We start from the raw sequence: 14,362 nt of genomic DNA on the forward strand, positions 1-14,362 counted from the left end.
CTATGATTTAGATAGGGCATGTCATTTTAAACAACTTTTCAATTTACTTTTATCACCAATGTTGCTTTGTTCTCTTGGTATTCTTAGTTGAAAGCTAAACCTAGGAAGTTCATATGTTAATTTCTTAGACCTTGAAGGCCGCCTCTTATCTGAATGCATTTTGACAGTTGTTTACCACTAGCGGGTGTTAGTTCATGTGTGTCAAATAGAAAACACTGTGCTCATGCACATGGAGTTCCTAGGAGCCAGCACTGATTGGTAAAATGCAAGTGTGTTAAAATAACTGAAATAAGGGTGCAGTTTGCAGAGGCTTAGATACAAGATAATCACAGAGGTAAAACATGTATTAATATAACTGTGTTGGTTATGCAAAACTAGGGAATGGGTAATAAAGGGATTGTCTATCTTTTTTAAAACAATAACAATTCTGGTTGGACACTGTCCCTTTAAGTCTAATACCGCTACACATCTACTCCTCTGCAAGTTACACTAACTAAACATTGTTGCTTGAAATTAATTTGATTATTTTCTTGTTATTGCATCTTTTTTTGTATGTTTCACTGTAAAATGTGAGCAGTACCTAATGTAATTTGGGTTCTTGGTTAGCAGGTTCTTCATTAAGGTCGAAACTGAAGCTTTGAACTGTGAGCCAGCAGTGGGTGGTCTCTTGAGGTTAATTTTAGCTGGATTGCCTTCAGGGAACATGGCTTTGATGAGTGGATTGTTTGCTTTCCACATGGCCTGGGAGAGGTCACGATAGAGTAGGTCGTTGTTCTTATCAACAAATCCTTCTACCTGGTACATGACCTGTAAAACATGCATGACGGTGAGTGAAGGACAACGTAAACCCTTGCGTTTTAGCATTAGAAGACAAAAGCCATGAACTCCACTGTCCAAATAAAGTAAATCATATACTGCCAAGAGATATTTAGTTGCCTTTTATTTATGATAATGAAAATTATATTGTTTTAAAAAGATACCTCTTATGAAGCTACAACTATTTTTTTATCCTTAATTATCAGTTATCTGTGCCAAACCCGCAGCGACTTTACTTTCTTCTCTAAAATGACACTGATGCAGCATGTGGTTTACCCATTTACTCAATATTCTCTAACTACATCATTAAACTTTTCTGCTTCAAAGATCGTGTAATTTAAAGGGCCATAATAGTCTAACGAATTAGAGCATGTCATTTTAAGACTATCAACCCTGCAGTACTGTGTGTTTAACCCCTGTAAAGGGGTTAAACACACAGTAAGTGTGCCGCTCAGGACCCGCGGTCCATGCTGGTCCTAAGCATAACCTGCCACTGTGCAACTAATAGGATCAACGAGTTCCACTGAGGACCAGCATGGCACCGCGGCTCCTGAACGGCATGTCATTTTTCCAACTATAATGACCCTTTAAAACACTTTTAAATTCACCTTATCAAATGTACTTTGTTCTTTTGGTATTCTCTGTAGAAAAGCATACATACATGCTCAGCAGCAGCAATACATTACTAGAAGCTAGCTGGTGATTGGTGGCTACACACGTTTGTCTCACTAGTGTGTTCAGTTAGATCCCAGTAGTGCACTACAGCTCTAGAGATAACGGAGTTTCATCCATTTACAGGGGTTAAAACACACATTAAATGCAAGCAATAGTGCACTAAAACATTACAGCATTTTCATTTTGCACTTGTATGTCTCTTTAAGGCAATATTCTTTCTATACATTATATATGAAAGAAATGTAGCTGTGAAACACCAAAATAAATTCATGGACACTGATCTTTTAGCACTTATTATATTTGTTTCCATATTAGCCATGGTAGATTTTCACAAGTTATTTCAAGGTTTCTAGGTCAACATTTTCACTTCTCCTTTCCAAGTTAAACACATTGATGTTTTTATGAATTTGTTATAGTGCTTAGTGTAACGTCTATACATTATTTACAATAAAAAAGGAGCCCGGTACAAACATTGTAGCCACTGCTTCTACATAACACACACTCCCTCTACTTAGGTATGCTCTTTAAGATACCAATAGAACACAGTCAATTTTATAATAGACGGAAACTGGAAAGTTTTGCTTTTTTTTTTTTAAATTGAATGCACTCTTAACCAATGTCCCCTCTAAGGCCAGTTTTGTGTGCGGCACAGCAGTGAAACAATTAATTAGTTAACCGCACCCAGCAATTAGCAAGCACTTAATAAAAGAACTTGCAGTCTGCATTTTGAAGTGTTTGCTAATTGCAGGGTGCGGTTAACTAATTAACTGTTTCACTGCTGGGCCACACAAACTATAGCCTTAGAGGGAACACTGCTCTTAACCCTTTCCGGTCCTATGTCGGAATATATCCGACAAAGTTTTACCGCTTGCGGTCCGATGTCGGATATATTCCGACATAGGACCAGAAAGGTGAAGAAGTTCCCAGTTACATTACCAGTGATCAGTGCGCAGCTAGGCTAGATGTGGCGCTATGCACTGATCACTGGTATTAGACTGACGCCGCAAGCACGGGGACCGATGTAGGAAGACGGCACTGGACAGCACGCTGTCCTGGCTGAATGGGGAGAATTGAGAGGCCGGGAGGGAGGAGCTTGGCATATATATATAATGTGACACATCACTTTCCCATCTGTATCCCTAAGGCTGATGGTAAAATAAATAAGACCTGCTGGCGCACTTATTAAAAATTAATAGGACCGGAAAGGGTTAAAGGGACACTGAACCCAAATTTTTTCTTTCATGATTCAGATAAAGCATGCAGTTTTAAACAACTTTCTAATTTACTCCTATTATCAATTTTTCTTCATTCTCTTTCTATCTTTATTTGAAAAAGAAGGCATCTAGCTAAGGAGCCAGACAATTTTTTGTTCGTGGATGAATAGCACTTATTTATGGGTGGGTGAATGTATCCACCAATCAGCAAGAACCACCCAGGTTGTTCACCGAAAATGGGCCGGCATCTAAACTTACATTCTTGCTTGTCAAACAAAGATACCAAGAGAATGAAGAAAATTTAATAATAGGAGTAAATTAGAAAGTTGTTTAAAACTGCATGCTTTATCTGAATCATGAAAGAAAAAATTTGGGTTCAGTGTCCCTTTAACCCTTTCCGGTCCTATTAATTTTTAATAAGTGCGCCAGTGTTAGTGTTTAGTGTCCCTTAAAGTTTTTATTATTTTATTTTAAGTTTGATTTTGACTTTCACATACCTTTAAATTATTTTTAGCATGCAGATAAAAAGGTAAATGCAACATTATGGCCAAGTGTAGTATCTTCACATATTAGACTGTTTCAAGAGTCAAATCAGCTGCAAATTCTTGTGTACTAATAATTATGATTTACTTAAAAGGGATATGAAACCCAATTTTGTTCTTTCACAATTCAGATAGAGCGTGCAATTTTAAAAAAACTTTCTAATTTACTCCGATTATCAATCTTCTTTGTTCTCTTGCTTTCTTTATTTGAAAAAAGCAGGAATGAAAGCTTAGGAAAAACATTTGGGTTTCATATCCCTTTAAAGTTTATACATTTTTATGAAAAAAATCAAATCCATAGTTTGGTTGTTCTAGTTTGCTACACACTTCAGAACACAATTGTAAAAATAAAATATTCTGCATAGTCAAACTATTTCTCGAGTAGAAAAATATAAATGTCTTCAACTGAGATGCTCACGTCTTCTGTGCTATATCTGCTTAAAAGAAACTGAATTAATGACTCTCCAGAGTATCCGATAAATGTATAACCATGAAAAACTTCCTGCATCACCTATATATTTTTATAGCTTTTTGCATAATTTTCTGTAGCACTAAAATGAAACGATAACGATGTAAGATGACACCTTAATAAATATAAGCTTATCCTGTATTTCTGCACTGAGCAACGTGTAACGTTTTAACATATTGGAACAATAATGCTTGGCAATAGCAAGTGACAGACAAATCATTTGGAAAATGTTCGGGTTTCCATCAGACATGACTCCATAAGTACCTTGCCAGCATAATGCTGAATTCTGAAGCAGCTGTGTGGCAGGGTGGTGTCATTCAAAAAACGCGAGCACTTGCTCATTCTGCTTTCAAAGTGCTGATGGGTGGCACAGATTTGGTTCAGTTTTTCCAGGAAAGTCTCATCGGTAACCGTGCCTGGCCGTAGGCATTCTTCATCAAGCATAGCCAAGATCCCATTCTGATTCTGTAAAGAGAATAAATAATTATATATATATATATATACATACACACAAACACACACACACCAGGGCGTTTTTCATGGGGCTACTCACCAGTACGGAGTACCGCCACTTCCAACAACAGATACTATTTGTAATCATCATCAAAATACGCTAGGTTTTCCCCACAGGATGCTCCAAAATCTATCAGGCATTGTAAATAACTGTCGCTTTTCTCAAAGTTACTGAGCATAATATATCAATTAATCGAGTACCAGCGTCTTTTTTTTATACAAATAAAAGCACTGTATAGAACTACACACAATGCATTTTCCCTGTTTTTTTCAAATGAAATCCCAAAGGAGTCCAGTATGAATTATCACTATATAAAAGATCAAACTACAATCTACATTTCTTTCCAATGGCATGGAGAGTCCACAAATCCATTCAATTACTAGTGGGAATTCAACTCCTGGCCTCCAGATGAAGGCAAAGAACACCCAAGCAAAGCCTTAAGTATCCTCCCATTACCCACAATCCCCAGTCATTCATTGCCTGCGTAACATTGTAGGTGATATGCAAAGAAGTTGTCTGAAGAAATTCTTTAATGCGTACTTTTCCCTACAAGCAAGGAGTGGGGTTATACTGTATCCATGTAATTCTCTTTAGTAAGAGTAATGGTGGATTTTAGCAGTTGATAGACGGCAAGGTGGTCTTCACTTACCTTCCAACATTTTTGCTACCCCTATATAGAAAGCCAGGGTTGGTTACTCTGTTTTTGCTTTATCTACAGGTCTATGTCAGTGAGTATTCTGTCACACCTGTTTGTTGTACCTGCCTACAGTGGATCCACAGGTAAGTGTTTTTACCTTCTAGGTGAGAAGGATGCAGCACTTAGAAGTTCTTTGTTTAAAAAAAAAAAAAAAAGGATACTTAAAGAACAAGGTGGATCCTTATGAGACTTAATATCCCTTTTAAAGGTTAAGGATTTATTGGGCAGATGTTCAGGGCACTGTTCTTTCATGTGAAGGCTTTTTTGTTTTTGGCTATGGGGATTATTTTGCACAGATGTTACCATTTATTTTGTTTGATTAATATCTCTATTGGACCACACCTTACTTTTGAATTTGTGATCATGTGGCCACTCAATCCTTTCCTAAGTGCTGAATTGTTTGTTTGTACTGGCTGTTTGGAAGCCAGGATTTTCAAGGAATCAAGAGTGTTTTTTTCTGCCATAGAATTGTCTTTCCTTATCAGTATGGCCTCAACTGAGTTTTAGTCCGGTTTATCAGATTTCAATTGGACAACATCTCTTCGGTGTCGTATATCAACCACCAAAGAGAAACTCGGAGCATGTTAGCTATGAAGGAGGTGACTCCCATTCTTCAGTGGGCAGAGTCTGACAATTGTCATCTCTCTGGATTTCATTTCCCAGGGGAAGCGGATTATCTGAGCAGGCAGACCTTTCATTCTGGGAAATGGGCTCTCCATCCGGAAGTTTTCTTGATGTTAACCCTCTAGTGGGGAGTTCCTGAGCTGGATCTAATGGCATCTCATCTAAACGCCAAGCTTCCAAGATACGGAGCAAGATCAGGAGATCCTCAAGCAGCTCTGGGAGACACCCTGGCAGTGCCATGGGATTTCAGTCTAATTTATCCAACGTGGCCTCGCAGAAGTTGGTTTGTGGATCTAGTTAGGTTGTCGTCATTCCCCCCATGGAAATTGCCTCTGACGAAGGATCTTCTACTTCAGGGTTCCTTCCTCCATCCGAACTTAGTCTCTCTGAAGCGGACTGCTTGGAGAATGAACGCTTAGTCTTGTCCAGACAAGGTTTTTCTGTGAAGGTTATTTAGACCATGTTTCAGGCTCGTATGCCTGTTTCTCGCAAGATTTTTTTATAAGGTATGGCATAGATACATTCATTGGTGCAGATCTAGGGGTTTTTCTTGGAGTCAGATGAGAATTCTCCGTATTCTTTCCTTTCTCCAGCAGGGCTTGGAGAAGGGTTTATTAGTCAGTACCCTAAAAGGTCAGGGTCTGTAAATTTTGCCAGATATTTAATCTTTTGTCCAGGCTTTGTTTAGAATCAGGTCTGTGTTTAGGTCAATTGCTCCTCCTTGGAGTCTTAATCTAGTTCTTAAAGTTCTGCAGCAGGCTCCATTTGAGCCTATGCATTCTGTTGATATCAAGTTATTGTCCTGGAAGGTTTTGTTTCTGCTGGCAATTTCCTCTGCCAGTAGAGTTTCAGAGCTTTCGGCTCTACACTGTGATTCTCCTTATCTTTTTCTTCATGCAAATAAGGCGGTTCTCAGTTCTAAATTAGGTTTTCTACCTAAGGTGGTCTCGGAACACAATACAAACCAAGAAATTGTTGTTCTTTCATTTTGTCCTAATCCTTCCTCTAAGGAGGAGTGGTTATTGCACAATCTGGATGTTGTGCGTGCTTTAAAGTTCTATTTACAGGCTACGAAAGATTGTCATCAATCTTCTGCTCTTTTGTTGTCTTTTCAGGTTAATGAAGGGGTTAGAAGGCCACTTCTATTTTCTTCTTCTGGTTGAGAAAATTACGGCTCATTCCACTAGGGCTGTCGCGTCCTCTTGGGCCTTTAAAAAATATGCTTCTGTGGAACAGATTTGCAAGGCGGCCACTTGGTCATCATTGCAAACTTTTTCCAAACGTTACTGATATTTTTGCCTCAGCTGAGGCTTCTTTTGGGAGGAAAGTTCTTCAAGCGTTGGTGCCTTCTGTTTAGGTTCACCTGTCTTGTGTATCCCTCCCTTCCATTCTGTGGACTCCAGCTTTGGTATTGGTTCCCACTTGTGGACTCTCCATTCCATTGGAAAGAAAAAATAATTTATACTTACCTGATAAATTATTTTCTTTTCTGGCATGGAGAGTTCACGACCTGCCTTAATTTTTCTAAACCTCAGGCACCTCTATACCCTTTGAGTCTTCTTCTCTTTCCATAATTCCTCGGCTGAATGACTGGGGATTGTGGGTAATGGGAGGATACTTAAGGCTTTGCTGGGGTGTTATTTGCCTCCACCTGGTGGCCAGGAGTTGAATTCCCACTAGTAATTGAATGGATTTGTGGACTCTCCATACCAGGAAAGAAAAGAATTTATCAGGTAAGTATAAATGATGTTTTTTCAATAACATTTGCTTATGGTTCTGATTGCACATCTAACTCCCTACTTTTGCTTTAATTTTCTGTTTGTTGTACACATTCAAATGATTTTATTGCACAACATGTGAATGTTTAGCTCATACTCATTTTAGACAGTGTCATCTAATTAGTCCTTGACAAGACCACTCTTCAAAAGTAATTTTCCTAACCATTTTTGTTTTTCCATATTTATGCACATGCTTCTGACTGCATCTTCTGTGTCCTTTATAAACTGCTGATGAATATATTGATAGACTAATAATACAATCTTTATTGTATACTTACATTTTCTATAAGATCACAGATTATGGCATTATTGAAGTATTCAATGTGTGTCCACTCAATACCCTAAAAAGGAGACAGAGAGAGACGGGGGAAAGGTTTTGAAAAGCTATAAGCAGGAAATAAAACACAAGTCAGAAGTCAAATATCTGATAAAATAACTAGTGGAAAAGTACAGTTTACTCATTTTTTTAAATGACAGATAAATAGCGCACATAGACCATCATTCTATTAGTGATATTGCAAAGCAACATTCTGACAATACCCAGCTGACACTAAAGGGGTTAATATCTTATGAACCCAGAAATGTAGTATCCCTTCGTCAGCTGTTTGACAAAGATCAGGGAATGGAATGGAAACCATGTCTGGAAGTATTTAAAGGGTCTCCATTTTGGTCAAATTCCCATGCACTTCCTTGGAACACTGCCAGAAACCAAACTAGAGGTCAACAGTGTTGTGTACATACAGCTAAACGTCTAAGAATATTACACACTCTTCCTATCCATTTTTAACGAGAGTGAAAAAGTATAAAACTTTCAGAGTTTTTTTTATTGTAGTGGCTTGTACATAAACAATTTTGTACGTATAGCTGAGTTGCACAAATAGCTCCTTTTCTACAAAGATTACAAATGATAAATAAAATTTACATTAAACTCAAATCCAACAAATAATCTTAATTAAAACATTATGTAAATGTTCGTACATTATTGCCCCCCCCCCTTTTACTGTAATTTGTATCTGACTAAAATTGTGCAATTCCTTCTAAATTATATATATACGATATGGTCTCTTTGATTCTGCTACCCTGCGGAATCTGTTGGCGCTCTACAAATAACCAATAATAATAAGGTGATTGCTTAAAGGGACAGTCAACACCAGAATTTGTGTTTTAAAAGATAGATAATCCCTTAATTACCAATTCCCTAGTTTTGCATAACCAACACAGTTATAATTATACATGTTTTATCTCTGTAATTACCTTGTATCTAAGCCTCAGCAGACTGCCCCTTATTTCAGTTCTTTTGACAGACTTGCATTTTAGCCAATCAGAGCTATCTGCATGGTAAATTCACGTGCATGAGCTTAATGTTATCTATATGAAACACGTGAACTAATGCCCTCTAGTGGTAAAAAACTATCAAAATGCATTTAGATTAGAGGCGGCCTTCAAGGTCTAAGAAATTAGCATATGAACCTCCTAGGTTTAGCTTTCAACTAAGAATACCAAGATTACAAAGCAAAATTGGTGTTAAAAGTAAATAGGAAAGTTGTTTAAAATTACATGCCCTATTTGAAACACGAAAGTCTTTTTTGGACTTGACTATTCCTTTAAGTCAGAGCAAGAGCTTATTTGCTTTTAACTGGTCAAAACAGATGAGACCTGATAAATATACCAGGAAGGATAGCTAGCAAAATATCAATTTTAAATGCTTATAAAACACTTATTTTTGCACAGCTCTTTTGTAAAGCAGTGCTTAAAAGGATAGACAAATACAGTAGTATTGCATGATTAACAAATTTGATAATGGAAGTAAATAAGAAGTCTCTTAAAACTGCATGCTGTATCTGAATCATGAAATTTTAATTTTGACTTGTGTCCCTTTAAAGGGACACTCAAACAAAATTAACCTTTCATTATTCAGATAGAGCATGCAATTTTAAACAACTTTCCAATTTACTTCTATTAATAAAATGTGCACAGTCTTTTTATATTTAAACTTTTTGAGTCACCAGCTCCTACTGAGCATGTGCAAGAATATGCGTGTATGCATTTGTGAATGGCTGATTGCTGCACATGGTACGTGTATGCATTTGTGATTGGCTGATTGCTGTCACATGGTACAGGGGGAGTGGAAAAATACATAACTTTTAAAATTGTCAGAAAAAAATCTACTACTCATTTGAAGTGATATAGCATTGTCTTGTTATCTTGCATTTGTTGATTATGCAAATATACTGTGTTGACTGGTCCTTTAATTTATCATATACATATTTTCCTTATGATTTTCATTGTAATGGTTTACATGAAGAGAATTCACACTAAGAAGGGAAAAGGGGATTAAACTATTTGATACACATAGACAATGCTTTTTTAAGTACATACATTTTTAGCAAAACTGATGACCCACAAAAAAAAAAATGTATGCTTACCTCTGATTAATTTATTTCATGGTGGTGAAAGTCCACGAACCTTGACATATCACATTAAACTCCTCTCCATCAGGAAGCAGGCAAAATTTACCCAGAATATCAAGAACAGTCTACTGTATAGCGAAGCAAAGGGAAAAACAAAACAACAGGAAGAACAAAGAAGGGTAAATGAGGTGCATGCTAGAATCATCAGCTAATAAAAAGGTTGGGATGGCCTACTACACTCTTACCACCATGAAAAAAATGAATTTATAAGATAAGCATAAACTTTGCTTTCTTTCACAAGGTGGTGAGAGTCCACAAGCCTCAACATATTGGGGCCAAATTATTGTGCGAGCGGACATGATCCGATATTGCAGATCATGTCCGCTGCACATTGATAAATGCCGACAGCATACACTGTCAGCATTTATCATTGCACCAGCAGTTCTTGTGAACTCTTTTGGCTGAAGAAATAGCCAAAAGAAACAAAAACTTCCATGACAATAGCTGAATATACAAATTATGTATAGGTTCAAAATTAAAACTAAATTGAGATTCCAAGGAGACGACGCTGGTCTAGTCCTGACAAGTGCCTGAATAAAAGATTGAATATGTGGCAATCTAGCGAGTTTCTTATGGTATAATACGAAAAGGGACGAAATCTGACCCTTCAACGAAACTGGCTGATAAAACCTCATCTAAACCATCCTGAAGAAAATGCAAAATCCTTGGAATTTGAAAGGAATCATACATACATACAGAAATCTATATTTCAAACTAAAAAAAAAAAAATATTTGTGAAAAAAATTGGAATGTGAAATATTCAGAACTACCTTCAGCTTTAGTGCAGTTGGTGGTGGCGGATTAGAGCACAAACGATAAGTGTTATTTTTTTTTTAAAGCACAATCCATTGAAGTCTATGGGGAGAAGTTTATCCGGTCACGTTACCCAAAGTCCTGAAGTTACAACACACCGGGTTTGACTCTTGTGCAACTTTTTACTTTCAACTTGTAATACACTTGCTAACCCACCTGCGTTCAAAGTTTACTTCTAGCAGTGTAAGAGCGCAATCGGAAAAATAAATACTTAGTGTGTCACTTGTAATCTGGCCCAGAATCTGAAAAACCTCCCTGTGTAAAACGGAGACAGATGATCCTTTCGTAATAGAGTCCAGGGAGGAGAGCTGGGCATCTGAATTAGATCAAAATACCAGGTCCTGCGTGCAAAGCTGGAGAGATGAGGATTATTGAAACTCTTTCCTGCTTGATTCGAGCTATCACTCGAGGAAGCAGAACGGAGAGAACAAGTACATCAGATGAAAGGAACCACTAGAGCATCTATGATAACTGCCTGAGGTTCCCTTCACCTGCTCCAAAGTGCTACTATCTGATTGAAGATTTCCTGGTTGAGAGACCACTATCCTGAATGAAAGATCTGACGACTGAGGAAATCTGCTTCCCAATTGTTGACTCATGGAATGTAAATGGCTGAAATTATACAATGATTACGTTCTGCCTAAGATAGAGCATAGGGGAATTTGTTCAGAGATGTAAAATTGGTGTGAATGTGCCTTTCTTCTTTAGTACTATAAACAGATTGAAGCCTAGGCCTTGCTCTGCCTGTGGAACTGGAGAAATCCCTCCCATACGTTCCAGATCCTGTACACATTAAAAAAAGGCTCCTATCTTTAAAGGGTTCTTGGGAACATGAGACAGAAGGAAACTTCATTGAGATGGTCTGACTTGAAAACCTATTCTGTAATCCTCCAATACTAAACTTCGTACCCAGGGATCCTGAACAGATCTGAACCAGGCCTGCTGAAACAGGCTCAATCTGCCCCCTACCAGAAAGTAATCTGGATTGTGGGCCGTATCTTCATGCAGTCATAGAAGAAGTCTGCTTAGAATTTGCTACTTTATTCCACTTCAAACTATCCTGAACTTATTCTAGAGAAATCTTCTCAGACACCATTTCCAATAAACATTCACATCAAAGCGTAAGTGCCCCAGCCACACAGGCAACATTCACAGCAGGTATGTATAAAAATACCACCTGTAAAAACGCCAATTTCCTGTCTATGGGATCTTTGAAAGATGTGCTGTTCTCCAAAGGAATAGCAGTTTTCTTTGCAAGTGTAGAAATGGCTCCATACACTTATAACTTATGATTTATCGACAGGGAGTAGAAATATCTTTTTGCACTTTTGAGAAGGAATAGATGGTATACCAGGTTTGTTCCATTCCTTGGAAAACATAATTTATGCTTACCTGATAAATTTATTTCTATATATGCCTGTCTTAAAAAACAGGGCGGGCCGTGGACTCGATACATCACAAGAGAAATAAATTCATCAGGTAAGCATAAATTATGTTTTCTCTTTTAAGATGTATCGAGTCCACAGATTCATCCTTACTTGTGGGATACCAATACCAAAGCTTTAGGACACAGATGAAGGGAGGGACAAGACAGGGACCTTAAACGGAAGGCACCACTGCTTGTAGAACCTTTCTCCCAAAAATAGCCTCCGAAGAAGCAAAAGTATCGAATTTGTAAAATTTGGAGAGAAAGTATGAAGCGAAGACCAAGTCGCCGCCTTACAAATCTGTTCAACAGAAGCCTCATTTTTAAAAGCCCATGTGGAAGCCACCGCTCTAGTAGAATGAGCAGCAATTCTTTCAGGAGGCTGCTGTCCAGCAGTCTCATAGGCCAAACAGATGATGCTTTTCAGCCAAAAGGAAAGAGGTAGCCGTAGCCCTTTGACCTCTCCTTTTACCAGAATAAACAACAAACAATGAAGATGTTTGACGGAAATCTTTAGTTGCTTGTAAATAGAACTTTAAAGCACGAACCACATCAAGATTGTGTAACAGACGTTCCTTCTTTGATGAAGGATTAGGACACAGAGAAGGAACAACAATCTTTTGATTGATATTCTTATTAGAAACAACCTAAGGAAGAAACCCAAGTTTGGTACGCAAAACAAGGTAAGGGGAATCATATGGAAAACAAGGTAAGGGGAATCACATTGTAAAGCAGATAGCTCAGAAACTCTTCCCGCCGAAGAGATAGCTACTAAAAACAAAACTTTCCAAGATAGAAGCTTAATATCTATGGAATGCATAGGTTCAAAAGGAACCCCTTGAAGAACTTTAAGGACTAAGTTTACGCTCCAAGGAGGAGCAACAGGCTTAAATACAGGCTTAATTCTGACCAAAGCCTGACTAAATGCTTGAACGTCTGGGACATCTGCCAGACGTTTGTGTAGTAGAATAGACAAAGCAGATATTTGCCCTTTTAGGGAACTAGCTGATAATCCCTTCTCCAAACCTTCTTGGAGTAAAGACAATATTCTAGGAATCCTAATCTTACTCCACGAGTAATCTTTGGATTCACACCAATAAAGATATTTGCGCCAAATCTTATGATAGATCTTCCTGGTGACAGGCTTTCTAGCCTGAATCAGGGAATCAATGACCGACTCAGAGAAACCACGCTTTGATAGAATCAGGCGTTCAATCTACAAGCAGTCAGACGCAGAGAAATTAGATTTGGATGCCTGAACGGACCTTGGATTAGAAGGTCCCATCTCATTGGTAGAGTCCACGGTGGAACCGAGGACATGTCCACCGAAGCTCTCTCCTGCTTGATTCTGGCAACCAGACGTGGGAGGAGAGGAAACAGTGGAAATACATAGGCCAGATTGAAGGACCAAGGCACTGCTAGAGCATCCATCAGTAACGCCTTGGGATCCCGGAACCTGGACCCGTAACAAGGAAGTTTGGCATTTTGACGGGACGCCATCAGATCCAATTCTGGTGTGCCCCATAGCTGAATCAGCTGGGCAAATACCTACGGATGAAAAGTCTGACCACTTAGGAAATCCGCCTCCCATTTCTCTACTCCTGGGATGTGGATTGCTGAGAGATGGCAAGAGTGATCCTCTGCCCATCGGATTATTTTGGTTACCTCCATCATCGCTAGAGAACTCCTTGTTCCTCCTTGATGATTGATATAAGCTACAGTCGTGATGTTGCCCGACTGAAACCTGATGAATTTGGCCGCAGCAAGCTGAGGCCACGCCTGAAGCGCATTGAATATCGCTCTCAGTTCTAGAATGTTTATCGGAAGAAGAGATTCCTCCCGAGACCTGTGGTTTCAGGGAGTTCCAGACTGCACCCCAGCCTAGTAGGCTGGCATCTGTCGTTACAATGAGCCACTCTGGCCTGCGGAAGTACATTCCCTGAGACATGTGTTCCTGAGACAACCACCAGAGAAGAGAATCTCTGGTCTCCTGGTTCAGATGCAGTTGAGGAGATCAATCTGCATAATCCCCATTCCACTGTTTGAGCATGCATAGTTGCAGTGGTCTGAGCTGTAGGCGGGCAAAAGGAACTATGTCCATTGCCGCTACCATGAGTCCGATTACCTCCATACACTGAGCCACTGATGGCCGAGGAATGGAATGAAGAGCTCGGCAAGTGGTTAAGAGTTTTGATTTTCTGACCTCCGTCAGAAATATTTTCATTTCTACCTATCAGAGTCCCTAGAAAGGAAACTCTTGTAAGAGGGAAGAGAGAACTCTTTTTTATGTTCACCTTCCACCCGTGAGATCTCAGAAAAGCCA

General features: G+C 38.7%; 1 protein-coding gene across 3 annotated transcripts in view; it reads right to left on the reverse strand.

Annotated features, from left to right (window-relative positions):
* MYO1B (myosin IB) overlaps positions 1 to 14,362 on the reverse strand; it is a 482,457-nt gene that overhangs the window by 63,334 nt on the left and 404,761 nt on the right. For all 3 annotated transcript variants that reach the window (XM_053698590.1, XM_053698592.1, XM_053698591.1), the window contains exons 15-17: positions 7,608 to 7,670; positions 3,981 to 4,181; positions 581 to 807 (exon numbers count right to left, since the gene is read on the reverse strand). In XM_053698590.1, the coding sequence (XP_053554565.1) occupies positions 581 to 807; positions 3,981 to 4,181; positions 7,608 to 7,670 (491 nt within the window). The remainder of the gene's footprint in view (positions 1 to 580; positions 808 to 3,980; positions 4,182 to 7,607; positions 7,671 to 14,362) is intronic.

Source organism: Bombina bombina, chromosome 1 (genome assembly GCF_027579735.1).
Source record: "Bombina bombina isolate aBomBom1 chromosome 1, aBomBom1.pri, whole genome shotgun sequence".
NCBI classification, from domain to species: domain Eukaryota; kingdom Metazoa; phylum Chordata; class Amphibia; order Anura; family Bombinatoridae; genus Bombina; species Bombina bombina.